At 46.1% G+C, this 20804-nt stretch overlaps 1 protein-coding gene across 6 annotated transcripts in view; it reads right to left on the bottom strand.

The window, feature by feature from the left end:
* ANK1 (ankyrin 1) overlaps positions 1 to 20804 on the bottom strand; it is a 412403-nt gene that overhangs the window by 172727 nt on the left and 218872 nt on the right. For all 6 annotated transcript variants that reach the window (XM_075346407.1, XM_075346412.1, XM_075346408.1 and 3 more), the window contains exons 3-9: positions 18856 to 18957; positions 12574 to 12672; positions 9874 to 9972; positions 9687 to 9785; positions 4714 to 4899; positions 1717 to 1815; positions 1527 to 1625 (exon numbers count right to left, since the gene is read on the bottom strand). In XM_075346407.1, coding sequence (XP_075202522.1) covers positions 1527 to 1625; positions 1717 to 1815; positions 4714 to 4899; positions 9687 to 9785; positions 9874 to 9972; positions 12574 to 12672; positions 18856 to 18957 — 783 coding nt within the window. The remainder of the gene's footprint in view (positions 1 to 1526; positions 1626 to 1716; positions 1816 to 4713; positions 4900 to 9686; positions 9786 to 9873; positions 9973 to 12573; positions 12673 to 18855; positions 18958 to 20804) is intronic.

The following is a 20804-nucleotide window of genomic DNA, read 5'->3' as shown; positions in this document are numbered from 1 at the left end:
ACCCTTCTGTATTCCCCTAGAGACCCTCCTACATTCCCCTAAAGACCCTCCTACATTCCCCTAGAGAAACTCCTGTATTCCCCTAGAGACCCTTCTGTATTCCCCTAGAGACCCTCCTATATTCCCCTAGAGACCCTCCTACATTCCCCTAGAGACCCTTCTGTATTCCCCTAGAGACCCTCCTGCATTCCCCTAGAGACCCTCCTGCATTCCCCTAGAGACCCTCCTGCATTCCCCTAGAGACCCTCCTGTATTCCCCTAGAGACCCTCCTGCATTCCCCTAGAGACCCTCCTGTATTCCCCTAGAGACCCTCCTGCATTCCCCTAGAAACCCTCCTGCATTCCCCTAGAGACCCTCCTGTATTCCCCTAGATACCCTTCTGTATTCCCCTATTCCCCTAGAGACCCTCCTACATTCCCCTAAAGACCCTCCTACATTCCCCTAGAGAAACTCCTGTATTCCCCTAGAGACCCTCCTGTATTCCCCTAGAGACCCTCCTGTATTCCCCTAGAGCCCCGGGTGGAAGCACTGTGCCTTATTGAGAAGAGAACTACCAAACACCCTGCCCATGGAGGCGGCTTATAATAGTGCCCCTGTGACAGGGTAAAAAAGACAGACGCCCTATAACAGTTACATACACTATCTGGCACAGTGCCGCTATACCAGGTCAGACATAGGGTCACTATAAGAAAGTCAGGCGCAGTGCACCAATAACAGTGCACTTATAGTAGTACCAACTATGGTGCCCTACAACAATATAAGCCAAAGTAACCTAATGGAGCAAGACACAGTATCGCTATACAGTACAGAACCCCTCTACCAATGTCAGGCACAGTTCTCTATAACAGTGTCAAGGCCATTCCCTATATATTGTTGTCAGGCGTACCATCCCTATAACAGCAGTGCCCTTTTAATAGTGTCAGATAAAGTGGTCCTATACCAATGTCAGGTACAGTTCTCTATAACAGTGTCATGGCTATTACTTTTGTAAGAGTGACCCCTTAATGGTCAAACCCAATGTACCCCAGCACAATGGCAGACACTTGTGACCCTATAACAGTACAAGCCAAAGTGTCCAAATAGGTGCAAGACATCTCAGTGGTGACTGAAATGTCTCTCTAATGTGCCAAGTACCCCAATAGCAGTGTCAGTCACAGGGTCGGCGTTATGGGGGAAGGGGGGGAGGAGGGCAAATGTCCCCAAGGCCCTCATCCACAAAGGGGGGCCCCTGCTTCTGTAGCCCCTCTATAAAGTGCACAGAGGTTGTACAGCATTACTTACAGTGAAAAATATTGTACCATTATAACAATGCCAGACACAATAGCCGTATAATAGTGTAAGCACAGTGCCGCTTTAACAATATCAGACACAGTGATCAAATAACAGTGCCAGCCACGATGCCCTATAACAATGAGAGCTATGAAGTGAAGAAGACAAAAAAAAAAAAGAGGAATGTCCCCTGCCCCACCCCCCGCCAGTGACTTCTGACATCCCACCCACCAGATCCCACCGTGGGACCCATTACCTTGGTTAGTGCATCTATCTGGGCTCCTCTGTCCAACAACAGGCGCACCATGATAACATTCCCGCGCCGGGAGGCGATGTGCAGAGCGCTAATGCCATTCTTAGGGATAGAACAAGAATGCACATGGGATTATAAGCAGTAAAGATCAGTGAGTAACTTCACAGACAAGAGGAAAGATCGTTAATCTTACCTGAGGTGTAAAATTAACATTTGCGCCCCTGTTCAGAAGGAGCTGTGCCACATTAAGGTTTTCATAATGAGCCGCAATGTGCAGGGGTGTAAATCCTGTCTGTAAGGCAAACACATGAGCGGATCAGGATAGAGGACAGTAGGCCGAAACGTATTTATAATTGTTGGGTCTGATCTCTGGGATCCCCATCGATCTCCACTGAATGAAGGAGCCAGAGAGTTGTTGCGATGCACTTTTCCCTGCGCAGGAACCTATGGTCGACCACATTCATTTGAATAGAGCAGAACTATGGTTCACCGAGGGGTGGCCAGGAGCGCCGTGGTCCTTCACCAGTAGAGAAGAGTGCCCAGAGATCAAAATCCGACTAATCAAAAAGTCATGGCTTCTAGTCTTATGTCAGAACTTAATAACAGGAATAATCCTTTGAAGTCAACAGGCTAAACGCTGACCCAATTCTCTTCCAGATCTGAATTTCTGAAGCACCATGAAGTTGATGGTCTGACATTTTGACTTAACCTCAACGCAACTTTGGATCTCTCTTGGCTTGGGTGGCTGCTCAGGCTGGTGCAAGTGTAATAATGTGTGGCTACCATCTATCAATATGTTGACAGCCTCTAATCACCAATCATGTTGTGGTCCCACAACCATGAGTGAGATCTTAAGCTTTCAGATTTGGTGGAACAGAAGATCCAGACAAGTCAGGAGCAAGAATTTTATGCTAACATGTCAACATGAGTCTTACGCTACCCAAAAGGAATCATGTGCTGAATAGGTCAGTGGTGCACAATGGTCCTCACTGGGGTTCTATCATTTTGATGGGACCGCTCCAAATGAAGCTTTGACATACACTGTGGAAATGTTTCCACTAATTAAAGACGACCAACCACCAGGATTTTCATATATACATTAAAGCCAGTGCTATACTGGCGCTATCATGCTGATTCTATACATAGCTTTAGTTGTGAGATCGGATGTATACTTTCTGAAATATAGGCAAGTAAAGTTTGTGAAATGAACAGTTATTTGATTGATAGCAGCTACAGATAACATATGGTCGGGTCTTGCTATTTATTCCCGCCCCTGTCTGCCTGCCTGTACTTCCTCCCTCCTTCCTCCTCCTGTAATAAGGACAGGCAGCAGACAGGGGCGGGAATAGCTAGCAAAACCCGACTCACCTATTAGATATTCTGCAGCACCTATCAATCAAGTAACAGTGCATTTCACAAACTTTATTTTTGTCTATATTTCAGAAACTATACATCCGATCTCACAACTAAAGGTATGTATAGAATCAGCATGATAGCGCCAGAATAGCACTGGCTTTAGGTTATATAGGAAAATCCTGGTGGGTGGTCCTCTTTAAGGCCATGTACACACAAAGACTTAATTCCGATATTATAGCCGCCAAGGATTTGCTAGGCAAAGCCAATTCAGGAATAAAACAGTGGTCTTTTTACTGCAGCGGCTTCACTGGCGGTCTTGCCATTGCCATTGCATAGCTTCTTGTGGCAGCTCCACCGACGGTGTCTTTTCTTTGTACTTTCAGCTATAAAGAGCAGCCGGCTTCCAAATGAAGCTGTCTGAACAATGAATGGTTTCCAAACCCTTAAGAGGTTAAAAGAAATAAGAAGAAAAAAAAACATGTGCACAGATATGTCATTTTTACATTGATGTGTATTTTTTGTACCAGGTTTTGGAGCATATTTTCAGGTGGAAACCGCCTGAAAAAGATGTTGTGTGAACATACCCCAAAACAAGAGCATGCCCTTAACATGTTCCTGCTTGAAAAACTCATGAATTTTGAACTCTTCAAAAAACTCAGAGTGAACTTATCCTAATGATTGAAAGCTAGAAAGAATAAAACCAGAAAAAGGAGGTTTCCTACCAAGTACTAGAATGGTGCACCCAATATAATGGCCGCTGAAGGTCTTACACAATGACACTGACTGCTATCAATGGTGCAAAAATAAAACCAAATTATTTAAAAAAAAGAACCCACCTTTACTTGTTATGGGACTTTAAGAATGGCCCGATTAGCATGTGGCCCAATTTAGGGGCTCTAATTAGTCTTCTACCGTGACCCACTACACACAGGTTATGGATTCTACCAATACATAGATGTGTGTGGTTGTGTGTGTGTGGTTGTGTGTGTGTGGTTGTGTGTGTGTGGTTGTGTGTGTGTGTGTGGTTGTGTGTGTGTGGTTGTGTGTGTGGGTGTGTGTGTGTGTGTGTGTGTGTGTGTGTGTGGGTGTAGGAAAAGGAATCACTTAATTGTCAAGCTAGAAAAGGTCTCCAAATGTCAACCAAAAGCAGGGTCCAAGATTGTGGATGGGAGCTGTGATGACTGTCACAAAGTGGCGCTAGACACTACTAGTATGCAGTAAATTGAGAGGTAGTCAGGCAGGCCGGGATCATAAACCAGGAGGGCACGACAGTACCTAGGGGGCAGACAGATGAGGTCGAGGTACAAGCCGAAGGTCAGGGTTCCAGGAAAATACATACAAGATACAGGTAGCAGGCTAGGACGCGGTCAGGAGGAAGTCCAAGGTCAGAAGCCAGGAAGTCACAACAGAAACAGAGGAGGATAGGCAGAGACAGGAAAACAGCAGTCCGGAGTCGAGAAACCAATATCTGAACACTGAGCACCAAGGAAGCTAACAGCACAAATGTAACCAGGAAGTATGACTGGCGGTGTCCTGAGCTAACACGTTCCCTAAAGGAGAGAAATCACCGGGAACAAGAAGCAACTTTTAGATCATCTTCCAGGACCAGCGTGAAAGCCAGTGCTGTGAAACAACCAGCAGAGCATTCATCTTGCAAAATGCTTTGCACCATAGGCAACATATACCGGCTCTGCAGGAGAGCACAGCAGAACAATACAGAATGTTTTGCACAAAAGAGTCATGATAGGAGCCCATGGGGGCCTTAACAGTTTGTATTGATGAGATTCAGACACTACGGATGGTGGCCTTGTCAGGTGGCATCATATATTCTGACCTTTGACAAGACATCTGCATTGGGGTCATTCTGCAGGAGAACAGCGGCTGTCCGGGTGTCATCATTTCGAGCTGCAATGTGCAGTGCGGGAAGTCTCACTTTTCCTTTCATTCCATAGCTGATGAGGTGAGCCACCACATTTTCATGTCCTTGCTGCAAAGCTACGGCCAACGGGGTGAATCCATCCTGTGTGTGAGAAGATCGTACATGGGAAAGCTTTAGTCTAGAATACGATAGATCAAAAAATATGGAGTAGACAGACCAGGGAACTTACATCAAAGAACACAAGACGACGGGACACCAGCCTGTATAGTATCACTGAGTCCTTCAGCAAAACGGCTGCACACCGGGATGCTGTTTAATAGGTCAGTGACCCATCTTTACGGAGACAGCTCCAAAAACCTGTCTCTATCCTGCTCTCTGTCTCCATAAATATAGGTCAGCCGTCCTTTATACCGAACCCAGCTGTGAGCTGAAATTTCGCCTTTTTAACCAAAAGACAAAGGAGGCCACTGGCAAGAAATGGATCATACCCAGAGGCCTAGAAGCAATAAAACCAGGATGAGCTGGAAACCTGCTATCACATGCACCTTCTGCTCATTTCCTGATGGTAATAGTTTATGACATAGTATTACAGGCACGTGTAAAAGGAACAGGACCATGCAATTATATACAATAGGTCACCATTAGACTATGGCCAATGCATTTCAATTAGGCTTGCATTCGACCGCCTCCATTTACTGGGGGAGGGTTTATCAAAACGGGCCCTGGGGAAGAGAAGAGGACTTCCCAGGCTACCTGAGACACTTCTCCTTTGTGATAATTTTTCTATATACCAGTGGAATTTCACAATATATAGCATGCCGCATTTCAGGCTTCAGCTTCATGCGCAGTTTTGTATGATAGATACCATGTTCCGCCTCATCTACTTGTATCGTAGAACCAGGGTTGCCAAATTGAGTTTTCATTTTTTCTGGACAGCTTCTCAAAAACTCATGGTAGACAAAAAAGTTAGGACCCTGCCTCACCTCTTAGGTGCTCAGGAGAAAAAAACAATACCAAAGAGAGACCTCCGGCACACTACCCCAATAATTGAAAAAAACAGTTCTTTATTACATGAAAAAGTCCGAACAGAAAAAGTCCAAACTAAGTTTGGACTTTTTCTGTTCGGACTTTTTCATGTAATAAAGAACATTTTGATTCAGAAATCCTGTTTTTTCAATTATTAGGGTAGTGTGCCGGCCTTCTCAAAAACTCATGGACAGCCAACGTTAATAGTCGCATAAAGGCCTTTTTTTACCGACTGTCTTGGAATATCTGGATGGTTGGGAACCATGCGTAGAATACATCGTATGATACAGCAAGCCATACACAAATATGGAGAGACCTGCCAATCAAGCATAGGCTAAGCATGCACTGTCTTTGAATGTAGATGTCATGAAGAGTTCCTGGCATATTCTTTAATGTTGCCATGGCCTCCATTCACCAGGTGTAGGCCTAAAGCATGGCCTTCCAGCCGCTATCTTTTTTTTCCAAGTGGACTCTATGGTGGACAGATGCCATAGCATTTGAAACTAGATGTCATGAAGAGCTCCCGGCATATGCATATTCTTCAATTTGCCATGGCCTCCATTCACCAGGTGTAGGCCTCAAACATGGATCTCTTTTTTTCAAGTGGACTCTAAGGTGGACAGATGCCATACCATTTGAAACTAGTTGTCATAAAGAGCTCCCGGCATATTCTTTAACGTTGCCATGGCCTCCATTCACCAGGTGTAGGCCCAAAGCATGGCCTTCCGGCCACTATCTTTTTTTTCCAAGTGGACTCTATGGTGGACAGATGCCATAGCATCCATCCAGACTGCGGCCACTGTCTGGTATATACCTCATGTCTGTGATGCCGCACTCAATTCCTGGGCCGACAACAGGTTTTATGACCCAAGCTAAACGTGCATCTCCACCTGCTGACTGGGTCCATTAAATGTCTGCCAGTCGTCTATACAAAAGCCAATCAGCAGTCATTTACGGGGGTTATATTATGAACAAAGCACATTTTAATCAATTGAGCATGGAAAATGAATAAGTTTCACAATTGGATGTGTTTAAAAAGATTGTTCCTGTGCTGAGATAATCTTATACAGGGTGGTCCAAAAGTAGGCGGATAGTACGTGTAATAGGGCTATCAAACATGGTGTAAAGTGAAACTGACTCAGTTGTCCTTAGCAACCAATCAGATTCCACCTTTCATTTTCCAAAGAGTCTGTGAAGAATGAAAAATGGAATCTGATTGAAGTCAGTTTCACTTTACACCATGTTTGATAACCCTATTACACGTCCTGTCCACCTACTTTTGGACCACCCTGTATATGTGTCCCTGCTGTGTACTGTGTAATGGCCGTGTCTGACAGTACAGGGATATGGTCTGATCATACCACAGCTCCTGGGTAGGGGAGGATGCAAAAGAGAGTATACTGATAGAAAAGCATGGAATTAAAGCTGATTCTTTATGTGAGGTAAAACACTTTTTCAACAAAGAAATGTTTTACCTCACGCTAAGCAGCAGCTGCGATTCCCTGCTGTCCTGTCTTTTATATCGTCCACTGCCCAACACCTGTAGCATAATCAGACCATGTCCCTGTACAGTCCGGCATGGCCATTACACAGCAGGGGCACATATATAGGATTATCTCAGCACATGAACATTTTATTTTAACACATCCAATTGTGGAACTTATCATTATTATTCTATTTATTTATTAAAAATAACGGTTTGTGGGAAAACCTTGTTAATTTCCTGTTTAGTCTGACTGACCACAGTTCTATGTGCACAGAACGTTCAATATAACTATAGTTCTGTGCCCATGGAATATCATCAATATATCGGCATCACATCTCATGTTTACACAGGGCGATGAGTGATTGTATTGTGTCACCCGATGAGTGTTTGGTTTGTGACTATAAGGCCCTGTGCGCACTTACCGGATTTTCCCACGGATTTCCTGCGGTTTTGCTGCATGTTTCACTGCAGAAAATATACATAACATCTCTGCAGTGATTCACCAGCAAAACCTATGGGAAAAAAAATGCTGTGCGCACTATGCGGAATTTGACAGCTGCATGTTTTGCTGCGGGATTCCCACAGCAAAAACAATTGCATGTCACTTCTTTTCCGCACGTCGCTGCGGGATTTCACTCCATTGACTGCAATGTAATCGTGAAATCCCACGGGGAAGTGATGTCATTAGAGGAAGAGGAAGAGGAGCAGACACACACACATCACAGACACAGGCATAGAACACAGACACATCACTCACACACAGACATATAGAATACACATACAAATCAAACGGAAATATAGAAAAAAAAACAAGTGGGTCCGCCGTATTTTTACCGTCCAGCCGAGGTAAGCACACAGCGGCGGCCCAGTATTCTCAGGCTGGGGAGGGCGGGGTGCAGGGTTAATGTCCCCCCTCTTCCTGCAGCCGAGAATATCAGCCGCAGCTGCCCCGGGACTGTCGCATACATTATACGACAGTCCCGGAGTGTCCTCGGCTCTTCCAGATGCCGTGATGCGGTGGCTATCCAGGTAATAACGAGTTAATGGCAGCGGATCGCCGCCATTAACTCCAGGCTTGATCATGGCAGCGTCTATGAGACAGATGACATGATCAACCCGTAAGTAAAGTGAATAAACACACACCGAAAAATCTTTTATTTTAAATAAAACGCAAAAAAGCCTCCTCTTTCACCCGTTTATTAAACCCCCCCCCCGTAACACAGGTCCGGCGTAATCCACAGGTCCGGCGTAATCCACGTCTTGCGATGCTTGCATCCAGAAGCAAGTGACACACAGCTGAATGCAGCCTCGCAACGAGCCGGCAGAGGTAACCACAGGGCATATCCCACGGTCGGTAATGTGAACTCACATTACTGCTCGGGAGAAATGCAGCGTGTGCTCACAGGGACTCTATCTATCTATCTATCTATCTATCTATCCCTCTATCTATCTATCTATCTATCTATCCCTCTATCTATCTATCTATCTATCTATCCCTCTATCTATCTATCTATCTATCTATCCCTCTATCTATCCCTCTATCTATCTATCTATCCCTCTATCTATCTATCTATCTATCTATCTATCTATCTATCTATCTATCTATCCCTCTATCTATCTATCTATCTATCTATCCCTCTATCTATCTATCTATCTATCTATCTATCTATCTATCCCTCTATCTATCCCTCTATCTATCTATCTATCTATCCCTCTATCTATCTATCTATCTATCTATCCCTCTATCTATCCCTCTATCTATCTATCTATCCCTCTATCTATCCCTCTATCTATCTATCTATCCCTCTATCTATCTATCTATCTATCTATCTATCTATCTATCTATCTATCTATCTATCCCTCTATCTATCCCTCTATCTATCTATCTATCCCTCTATCTATCCTTCTATATGTCTATCTATTCCTCTGTCCATTTATCTATCTACTCTCTATCTCAGAAGGAAATTACCTTTTTTTTTTTTTTTATTTTCCAATGTGCTTTATTGCATGGATTGCATTAAAGCACATGTACCAACCCGCACGCGGCAAAACCGCGGCAGTACCGCAAACAATACCGCGGTAAAATCGCGGCAAACCGCATGCAGTTTTCGGGTGCGGTTTGCTGCGGTTTTTTACCGCGGGTGCGGTAATCTTTCAGACCCTGCGGAATTTTCTTAAGAAAATTCCGTTTTCCAGTGTGCACAGGGCCTAAGGACGCTAAGATGCAGTCGCATTTCGGTTGCCTGAATGAGGTCTAAAATGTATTTCATTGTTGGTTCTTCTCTATGGACGTGTGAAGACATATTCTAATATTATGGTGGAAATTAATTAAAATGCTCACACCCTAAAATTTTACAAGAGGAAATAAACTTGAATATTAAGAACCAAAGACCTCTTATGTCACCAAGTCACTGACCTCAGTAGCAAGGTTCTGGTTGGCTCCATTCTCCAGAAGGAACTTCACCACGGGAAGATGGTTCTCCTGAGCTGCCATATACAGGGGCGTAAAGCCTTTCTGTGGTTTATACAAAGCGGAAGCAATGGTCAATGTTTTGGAAAATCAGAGGAAAAATAAGATTTCACGCCATACTGGACAATGTTACCTGTGACTGGCTGTTGACATTGGCCCCATAATTGACGAGCTCCCGCACTACGTCCTCCTGTCCGGCCAGCGCAGCAATGTGCAGTGCCGTGTTACCTTTCTACACAGTCGAGGGCAATGGAGGGGAGATTTAAGATGGTTATACATACAGAGAAGTGTTAAGTGTAGCACGCCATAGATGTCACATTCACTACAAATAATATATGAATGGTAGTTTTGGTTAGACACTTTTTGTTTATTAAATAACTGGTAAAGCCCCCCAATTGGATTAAAAGTTCCCCATTTCTTGGCATTTGGTCAGAGCCGGGAACAGTGGTCGTGTGGCTGCGAGTATGTGATATGCACACTCCCGGCCAACAACTAACTAGAGGGCCACAGCCTTACTGAATGCAAGTGTATTGCGAGAGGCTGGACACATTCATCGGATTCTAGACAGGAGTGTGCATATCACATTCATACTCATGGCCACGTGACCGCCGCTCCTGGCTCTGACCACAGAGAATCCTCACAGCGCAGTGTGCCCGATGGGAGGATTCACAAATCTGCAGTCACACAGAGAGACACAGAGTGACAGAGTAACTGCAGACTTGACATTTCAGACCGGGCAATGCCTTTAAGGCATGTAGAAGACAGCCAGTTTCTTATATACAGCCCTCTGACCTGTCTCCTGCCTCTCTCTCTTGTCTCCTGCCTGTCTCTCTCTCGTCTCCTGCCTGTCTCTCTCTTGTCTCCTGCCTGTCTCTCTCTTGTCTTCTGCCTGTCTTTCTCTCTATTTTTGACTCCTGACTGTATCTTTTCTCCAACCTGTCTCTCTCTTTTTGCCTCCCTGTATCTTGTCTCCTGCCTGTCTCTCTCTCTCGTCTCCTGCCTGTCTCTCTCTCGTCTCCTGCCTGTCTCTCTCTCTCGTCTCCTGCCTGTCTCTCTCTCGTCTCCTGCCTGTCTCTCTCTCGTCTCCTGCCTGTCTCTCTCTCTCGTCTCCTGCCTGTCTCTCTCTCGTCTCCTGCCTGTCTCTCTCTCTCTTGTCTCCTGCCTGTCTCTCTCTTGTCTCCTGCCTGTCTCTCTCGTCTCCTGCCTGTCTCTCTCTCGTCTCCTGCCTGTCTCTCTCTCTCTTGTCTCCTGCCTGTCTCTCTCTCTCTCGTCTCCTGCCTGTCTCTCTCTTGTCTCCTGCCTGTCTCTCTCTCTCTTGTCTCCTGCCTGTCTCTCTCTCTCTTGTCTCCTGCCTGTCTCTCTCTCTCTTGTCTCCTGCCTGTCTCTCTCTCTCGTCTCCTGCCTGTCTCTCTCTCTCGTCTCCTGCCTGTCTCTCTCTTGTCTCCTGCCTGTCTCTCTCTCTCGTCTCCTGCCTGTCTCTCTCTTGTCTCCTGCCTGTCTCTCTCTCTCTTGTCTCCTGCCTGTCTCTCTCTCTCTTGTCTCCTGCCTGTCTCTCTCTCTCTTGTCTCCTGCCTGTCTCTCTCTCTCGTCTCCTGCCTGTCTCTCCCTCTTGTCTCCTGCCTGCATCTTGTCTCCTGCCTGTCTCTCCCTCTTGTCTCCTGCCTGCATCTTGTCTCCTGCCTGTCTCTCTCTCGTCTCCTGCCTGTCTCTCTCTTGTCTCCTGCCTGTCTCTCTCTCTTGTCTCCTGCCTGCATCTTGTCTCCTGCCTGTCTCTCTCTCGTGTCTCCTGCCTGCATCTTGTCTCCTGCCTGTCTCTCTCTCGTCTCCTGCCTGTCTCTCTCTTGTCTCCTGCCTGTCTCTCTCTCTTGTCTCCTGCCTGCATCTTGTCTCCTGCCTGTCTCTCTCTCTTGTCTCCTGCCTGCATCTTGTCTCCTGCCTGTCTCTCTCTCTTGTCTCCTGCCTGCATCTTGTCTCCTGCCTGTCTCTCTCTCTTGTCTCCTGCCTGCATCTTGTCTCCTGCCTGTCTCTCTCTCTTGTCTCCTGCCTGCATCTTGTCTCCTGCCTGTCTCTCTCTCTCTCGTCTCCTGCCTGTCTCTCTCTCGTCTCCTGCCTGTCTCTCTCTCGTCTCCTGCCTGTCTCTCTCTCGTCTCCTGCCTGTCTCTCTCTTGTCTCCTGCCTGTCTCTCTCTCTTGTCTCCTGACTGCATCTTGTCTCCTGCCTGTCTCTCTCTCTCTCTCTTGTCTCCTGCCTCTCCCTCTTGTTACTTCTTCCATATGTTATCTCTCCTGCTCTTTCTTTCCTCTGTCTCTCTAGTTGTCTTTGGCTCCGCTTCCTCTGTTTAGCCCTGCCGTGGAGAGTATTTCTCCCCTACGTCAGGACGCTCCTGAGCAGCCTGCAGTACAGTGGTGACTGCTATCTCTTAGAGGCCGGCACAGTCGGTGCTCCTGCTGCTGGAGGATTGTGCCTCCTCCTGAGAGACAGTACCAGACCAGGGCACTTCTTGCTGGTTCTCCAATCCAGCTATGATTTTAACAACCAGGACAGAAGAAACACTAAGAACCGGCTGAAGTCCACCCCTGTTTATGACCACATCAAAGTTCAGGGAAACAAAAAGCCTTACATTTTAAATTTTTAATGGAACCCAATTGCCTAGAATAAATTTTAGCACCAAATACATGCATTTAAGGAAAAAAGATGGTTACCACAAGTAGACAACCCCTAGTCTCTGTTCCTAAAACTGATATTTAATGGACACTGATAAGATTGCTCATTATATGATATAAAATACAAGAATCAGTACATTGAGGATTAGCAGACAGACAGTGGCGCTCACCTTGGTGGTGGTCTCCAGCACAATTTCTTTGTGTAGCAGCTCGCTCACCATCTTGAGGTGTCCCTCCTTGCTGGATAGATGCAGAGCATTCAGCCCATTCTGCAGGAAAGATAGGGTTACTCTTTTGCATAGAATAAAAATGTGGAAGCTATGGATCTGGCAATGTTGCAGACATTAAGGTCACACTACAACGCAAGCAGTGACATCATTGTACCGGTTAGATGTATGAATGAATGCTGGGGTGGTAATACATTTGGCACGTCAGGAAAAAAATATTTACGGCTTTTGCGGCACATTTTAACAAAACTATTGCATGTACTAAGATTTGTGATTTAGGTCATATTCACAAGATACAAATGGGCTATATTTTCTTTTAGTGCAATACTCCAAAAATTTGGGAAATGAGTCCTAGCCCCAGAAGTGATATCAGTTCTAGCTCCAAGCAGTGTTATCAGTCCTAGTCCCCAGCAGTGTTATCAGTCCTGGCCCCAGCAGTGTTATCAGTCCTGACCCCCAGCAGTGTTATCAGTCCTGGCCCCCAGCAGTGTTATCAGTCCTGGTCCCCAGCAGTGTTATCAGTCCTGGCCCCAGCAGTGTTATCAGTCCTGGCCCCAGCAGTGTTATCAGTCCTGGTCCCCAGCAGTGTTATCAGTCCTAGTCCCCAGCAGTGTTATCAGTCCTGGCCCCAGCAGTGTTATCAGTCCTGGCCCCAGCAGTGTTATCAGTCCTGGCCACAGCAGTGTTATCAGTCCTGGCCACAGCAGTGTTATCAGTCCTGGCCCCAGCAGTGTTATCAGTCCTGGCCACAGCAGTGTTATCAGTCCTGGCCCCAGCAGTGTTATCAGTCCTAGTCCCCAGCAGTGTTATCAGTCCTGGCCCCAGCAGTGTTATCAGTCCTGGCCCCCAGCAGTGTTATCAGTCCTGGCCACAGCAGTGTTATCAGTCCTGGCCCCAGCAGTGTTATCAGTCCTGGCCCCCAGCAGTGTTATCAGTCCTGGCCCCAGCAGTGTTATCAGTCCTGGCCCCAGCAGTGTTATCAGTCCTGGCCCCCAGCAGTGTTATCAGTCCTGGCCCCCAGCAGTGTTATCAGTCCTGGTCCCCAGCAGTGTTATCAGTCCTGGCTCCAGCAGTGTTATCAGTCCTGGCCCCCAGCAGTGTTATCAGTCCTGGCCCCCAGCAGTGTTATCAGTCCTGGCCCCAGCAGTGTTATCAGTCCTGGCCCCCAGCAGTGTTATCAGTCCTGGTCCCCAGCAGTGTTATCAGTCCTGACCCCAGCAGTGTTATCAGTCCTGGCCCCCAGCAGTGTTATCAGTCCTGGCCCCCAGCAGTGTTATCAGTCCTGGCCCCCAGCAGTGTTATCAGTCCTGGCCCCCAGCAGTGTTATCAGTCCTGGCCCCCAGCAATGTTATCAGTCCTGGCCCCAGCAGTGTTATCAGTCCTGGTCCCCAGCAGTGTTATCAGTCCTGGCCCCAGCAGTGTTATCAGTCCTAGCCCCCAGTAGTGTTATCAGTCCTGACCCCCAGCAGTGTAATAAGTCCTGGCCCCCAGCAGTATAATACATCCTGGCCCCCAGCAGTGTTATCAGTCCTAGCCCCCAGTAGTGTTATCAGTCCTGACCCCCAGCGGTGTAATAAGTCATGGCCCCCAGCAGTATAATACATCCTGGCCCCCAGCAGTGTTATCAGTCCTGGCCCCCAGCAGTGTTATGAGTCCTGGCCCCAGCAGTGTTATCAGTCCTGGCCCCTAGCAATGTTATCAGTCCTGGCCCCAGTAGTGTTATCAGCCCTGGTCCCCAGCAGTGTTATCAGTCCTGGCCCCCAGCAGTGTTATCAGTCCTGGCCCCAGCAGTGTTATCATTCCTGGCCCCCAGCAATGTTATCAGTCCTGGCCCCAGCAGTGTTATCAGTCCTGGTCCCCAGCAGTGTTATCAGTCCTGGCCCCAGCAGTGTTATCAGTCCTGGCCCCAGCAGTGTTATCAGTCCTGGCCCCCAGCAGTGTTATCAGTCCTGACCCCCAGCAGTGTTATCAGTCCTGGCCCCCAGCAGTGTAATACATCCCGGCCCCCAGCAATGTTATCAGTCCTGGCCCCCAGCAGTGTAATAAGTCCTGGCACCCAGCAGTGTTATCAGCTGGTAAGACATAGGTCTGACCTATATCACCTGAGCAGTGGGGTCTTTCTGTATGTTCTTACCTGCTCTTCATCTTATCGGATCAAGCAGAACCTACAATTCATGCTGTTCTCCCTCTCGCAGGTATCAGCCTTTCATGTTGGTTAGAAAGTCATGACCTATAAACCATTTTTATGACCTGATATTTCAACTATCAGATACAGAGGCAAGTCATATATAATGTACTGGAGCCGCAGATGTCAAGCGCCACCATCAATAGTGCAGGTATATGAGATTAAAGATGTAATTGTATCTCACTTAACACCTCTTCAAATTAACCGTTTCGGAAGGAATGAAGTGGAATTAGCATTTAAATGGAAAATATGATTAAGTTCATTAACCAGCCTGGAAGCGGCCACGGACGCAGTATATACTGTATACTTGTAGTAATACTAATGAGTGACTATATTCCCATGTTAACCTTGTCACAAGTCGCTGTTTTAATATAGAGTCTACACTACTATGTAAAGTAAAGAGGGTTTTTTTTTTTAATTATAGAATTAATTATGATAGCTACGTAACAATGAGCCCGAAAGATATAAATAAATACCGTAAGACAAAAAAGTTAAAAAATGTAAATAAATGAGGCCCAATGTTTTTCTATTAAAAAGGAGTTGTATTAGGCAGGCAGATGACTCAAAAAGCTGCTTAAAGTGGTTTTCCAGATAATTAATTTTTTAAAAGGGTTAAAGTATCATGGGTGTCTCATGGGTGACAGACAGTCATGTGGTTCCTGGCAATAGAAGGTCAGCGTAAAATGCTCCCTGACTTTCTATTGTTCCTGCTGTTACTATTCATTGAAATAGGTAGCTTTTCTGCTGGATTTTCATCTCTCCCCTTTTTGGACCCAGCAGGAGCTCTCCTTCCATCCAGCTCCTTATCATCAGTACTCTCTTGGTGCTTAATTACTCCCTTTTTCCTGGACTGATGGTGGCAATATTATTCAGTTCATTCTAGCTCTGGTTGAAAGCAGGTGGCTTGCTCTCATCTCTAGTATCGTTGCTGAAGCTTTGCTAAACTCATGCCTGAGTCATCTGTGGATAAGTAATTAATGCCCTTTCCCCTGAGTGTTCTCCTTCTGTCTTCCTTTAGTGTTTAGTGGAGTTGACAAAGAGATCATGCCACCCACTCCCTATTTAAGGTCCGGCACTGGGGATACATAGGGATAAGTACCCGACTTGGCGCATAGTTGCGGAAATTATCTAGGGTGGTGAAGGATCCCAGGGACTAGCAGTAGGTTTGGTCAGGGGTCACCATCTCCCCGTTCTCTTACCTTTCGCCGTTCGCTTGGTACTTCCCCGTACCTAGTGTGACATCAAGATGATAAAATAATTGATAACTCACCCACGAGGTCCTCCCTGGTCTTTTCTTCTTGATACTAAGGGGCCCTTTGCACACTATGACATCGCAGGTGCGATGTCGGTGGGGTCAAATCGAAAGTGATGCACTTCCGGCGTCGCTCTCGTCATCGTAGTGTGTAAATCATTTTAACTACGATTACCGAGCGCAAAAGCGTCGGTATCGTATGATCAGTGTAATGTTGGTCATTTTCATTATTTTGGCTGCTGCGATGGTACGATGTTGTTCCTCGTTCCTGCGGCAGCACACATCGCTGTGTATGAAGTCGCAGGAGGGAGGAACATCTCCTTCCTGCGCCCCGTCTGCAATGCGGAAGGAAGGAGGTGGGCGGGATGTTTACATCCCGCTCATCTCCGCCCCTCCGCTTCTATTGGCCGCCGGCCGTGTGATGCCACACGACCCGCCCCCTTTGGAAGGAGGCGGGTCGCCGGCCAGAGTGACGTCGCAGGGCAGGTGAGTGCATGTGAAGCTGCCGTAGCAATAATGTTCGCTACGGCAGCTATCACCATGATATCCCAGCTGCGACAGGGGCGAGGACTATCGTGCTCGGCATCGCAGCATCGGCTTGCGAAGTCGTAGTGTGCAATGGGCACCTAACACCAACACACTAGGAATGGTCAGAAATGACTACCAATCTGGAGCTGAAGCGGGTCATAGCTGTGGCAACTGATTGGCTGAACAGGCATATCCAGGTATTTCTGATGTGTTAAGGACTGAACCAGGAAGAAGAAACCAGCAGGGACCGATGTGGGGGATCTATGATGCTGAGTATTCCTTCTTGTATTATTTTTAACTAGTCAAAGCTTTTTAAAGAGGACCTGTCACCATGTCAAAAGTGGCCAGTATTTGCTCTTGTTGTATTCCCGCTGCTCCACTGAATATTCCATTTTAATTTTTTTTAAATCCGCAATACGGTTCCAGAGATATGGGACTTCTTGTTTAATGTAAATTTTTATGGTTCTATAAGAAGGCGTGGCTTACAGGATTCTCTGGGGGTGTGTCTTTAGGCTGATCTGCATAACAACCCTGTGAGCCACGCCCCCTAAGTAAAGCCCATAGAAGGTAGAACTAAATAAAAAGGCCCATATTTCTTGAACCAGTTGGCAGATTTATAAAAAAGAAAAAACAGAATTCTCAGGAGAACAGTGGGAATAAAATAGGAGCAAAAACTGTTCCCTTTTTTTGGCTGGTAAAACCCTTTAACAGAAAAAAAAATACCCAAAACAGACTTAAAATCAATTAGTAACTAACTTATGTGGGAAGCTCATATCCAGCTCAAAAAATAGGTGATTTGTCTTGCACAGCCCCAATGAAATCAGTAAGTTCTAAGGATGTATAATGCATGGACGCCCTCCACCAACCCCTTCTACGGTAGAAGCCCGCTTTCAAATAGGGATCTTTTTTATGGAAGACCTCAAACAAGGAGCTTTCTGAGAAATAAAGTTACACATTTTTTACCTTCACAAGACCAGAATGAAAAGTTCAACAGTAAGTAATGGTGAATTGTGAATTAGACGATCAGGAGATGAAATCTGGGCTGGTAGACAAGACATATCCGACTTCACGGTGTTGGTTGAGAAGAAAGGTCAGAAGGCACGGTGAGGTCGGGCAGAATACACGGCCTGTGGGACAGGTCTGACCACATATCTCCCCCTCAGGATCACAGGACATATGAGGCTGGACCTTTCCCACACGCCCGATATTCTCCAGAAGACCTAAAGGTGCCGGCTGAACCTGCAATGGTTGTGTCACTGAAGTGGGAACTTATGGAGGAAGACCAGATTTTGTTATAATGTCTACTTTGCCGTTTGGGAAAGATAATTCTATGTTGTGTAAATCACTACGAGCCTAACAGAATACGGTCATCTACCGGTAAACCTCAGTGAAGGGATCGGTAGACCTCAAAATCAGGCTAATATTCTGTTCTCTTCCTGGTTTGGCAAACAACCATCTCGTAAGTTACGTCCATGGGTCTTAGTCGGCGTTCTTAGATGGTTTGCGAGTCACTTAGTCCTTGACTTCTCAAATCAACCCTAGTGGAAGGGGAGAGTAATATGGTAATATATGAAGAATGCACAGTTGGGGGCGTAGAATAAATTTCTACTTATCACTGTCATGGGGCAACTAAGGAACCAGAAAAAAGGGATATCCAAAAATTGTGGTCCATTGATAGTCCACCTAACACTACAAAACAATATCTCATACTGAAAAAGTTTGGCAGTTTCTGGTCTAGATCTTTGAAGCCTACATTTCAGGAACTTTAGGAACTTCTTTTGCTTGTGTTAATTAGTACAGATAGTACGGAGATTTTTTCCGCTCATGGTTTTGGATTCAGGGCAAAAAAAGTATAAACAGTAATGTAGAAAGATAAGTATTTGGGTCTTTTTGAAACCTTATTTGTAGACGAGAGGGTAAATCATATGAGTCTCTTCCGGAGGGCGGAGTATTGTGATTGTAGGGTAGTTTCCACAGATCTACGTATGAGCCGGGACACGCGTAAATTATTATGTGAATTAGCTACAAAGCCGGGGATGTCATGAGGCTAAACCGGATGTCCAACAGCGAAGAAGAAAACCAGTGCTACTGGATATTGGTGGTTGTAAAAGTTCTATTCTGCCGGTAAACGGTCTGGAGACCATCTATACCATGAGCTTGAAGACGGGAAAAACTTTTGGATCGCCTCTATTTCTACAGACAGAACATGAGTGTATAAAGCGTGCTATATGTTTTATATTATGGCTAGGGTGCGTTTTACCTGATTACATGTATTTATATCCACTCCATTCCGCAGATGGTCCAGCGCTTTATCCAGGTTTCCAGCCCTGGCCGCTCGCAGGAAGCTGGTCGCTGCATCAGCCTGAAAGGATAAGGTTAACGTTAGCATCACCAATTATATATATAATAATAATATTTATTCATTTATATAGCGCTATTAATTCCACAGTGCTTTACATACATTGGCAACGCTGTCCCCATTGGGGCTCACAATCTAAGGTCCCTATCTGTATGTCTTTGGAGTGTGGGAGGAAACCGGAGAACCCGGAGGAAACCCACACAAACTCCTTGCAGATGTTGTCCTTGGTGGGAGTTGAACTCAGGACCCCAGCGCTGCAAGATTACAGTGCTAACCACTGAGCCACCATGCTGTCCACTGTACAGTGCTAACCACTGAGCCACAGTGCCGCCCTTATGTTCCCTTTTCCGAAAATATTTGATAGTGCTATATACCGATTGGGAACATTTACATCAATCTCTGATGTTCCCATATATCTGCCCCGCGCACACTCAACAATTAATGACCAAATAATGAAATGTATCTAGAGCCTCAAAATCCCACCAAAACGTATTGATCGGCAAAGGTCCAACCACTGGGTACTGCACGATCTACACTTTTATTCCCTTTAGAATGGAGCAGTAATGCACATTGCTTGACTGCCGCTCCATTCCCTATGGGGCTGCTAACAGAGAATCAATAGTGGCAGTTCAGTATGACATGCGGCTCCATTTTGGGGATGAAAAAGTGCCGTTTGGGATAAAAATTCTTCATTCTACTCATAGGAGATGCTCACAGTGCTTGAATTGTCATAATAACTATGGGGATAGCAGGAAACTGGGGTTCCTAAGCTGACCCTCAGGCTAGGGGGCCCTATGCTATTCCCTGTCTCAGGGATACCCCTAAAGGTGGGGAGGCGCCAACATGGATTGTGCCAGTGTGGCGCTTGTTGCTGTACCGTCCTCTTTAATTCAGCAACCTGATGAGACAGGGCCTGCACCTGCTTTGACAATACAACAAATGGGTTCATGCTGAAAATGTAAGTGTGGCCAGCTATAATGTCACAATGACTATGGAGATAGCAGGAAACTGGGCTCCTAAGCTGACCCTCCGGCTAGGGGAGCCTACACTATCCCTAGACTCAGATTTACCCCTAAAGGTAGGGATGCCTGAGTCTCTTTCCTGGCCCTGCTCCTAAGCAGCCATGATCTGATACCCCCTCTTCCTTCCCCAGGAGGGATCAAGACAGGAGTGCATTTAAACCCATAAAACTAGACAGGTGAAACCAAAACTGTCACACAGCACGCGCTCACAGATGTATAAAACTATGAAAGATGAGGAGGAAAACAAGAGCAGGGAGGAAACACCAAGATGACGGGTAAACTCCACAATGACTCCAGGCAAAAAAACTAAATTTTCCAGATAGTCTGGGACACTAGTACAAACAGATCAACAAAATATAACCTATAGCTGGCATGGGTTGAAAATTTCATGCAGGTTAAGTATGAGAGGAGCAGATATGATTGGCTTCCTCACAACATGTGATCAAAGGAGACTAACAAGCAGAGGTTAACTTTTGCTTGCCTGACTATAACTGAGCACACAGCAGGTCGATAAGCGAGTCTGCCTGTGTTGATCAGAGACACCAGAGAAACCATTGGGCGGAGTGTCAGAATCTACAATGTGAACAGAGTCTGACGCCGCCATGACAGTTGGTGAAGTTTGTACAAAACTCCATGTGACACAGATACCACCGATCAATAATTTAGTACTTGTTTGCACCGAGCAACCCCTTGATACGCCGCTAATGTAGGAAAAAGAAACAACTGAATAATCAGGAGACCAACCGGAACTAAGAGCAAAAACTGGCTAGGTTTGAACTGGTGTAAGGGGTGTTATGAAGTATGAAAGTTATCCCTTAGGCTAGGTTC

The sequence above is a fragment of the Anomaloglossus baeobatrachus genome, chromosome 4 (assembly GCF_048569485.1).
Source record: "Anomaloglossus baeobatrachus isolate aAnoBae1 chromosome 4, aAnoBae1.hap1, whole genome shotgun sequence".
NCBI lineage: Eukaryota > Metazoa > Chordata > Amphibia > Anura > Aromobatidae > Anomaloglossus > Anomaloglossus baeobatrachus.
This window is presented reverse-complemented; position numbering and strand designations above follow the sequence as displayed.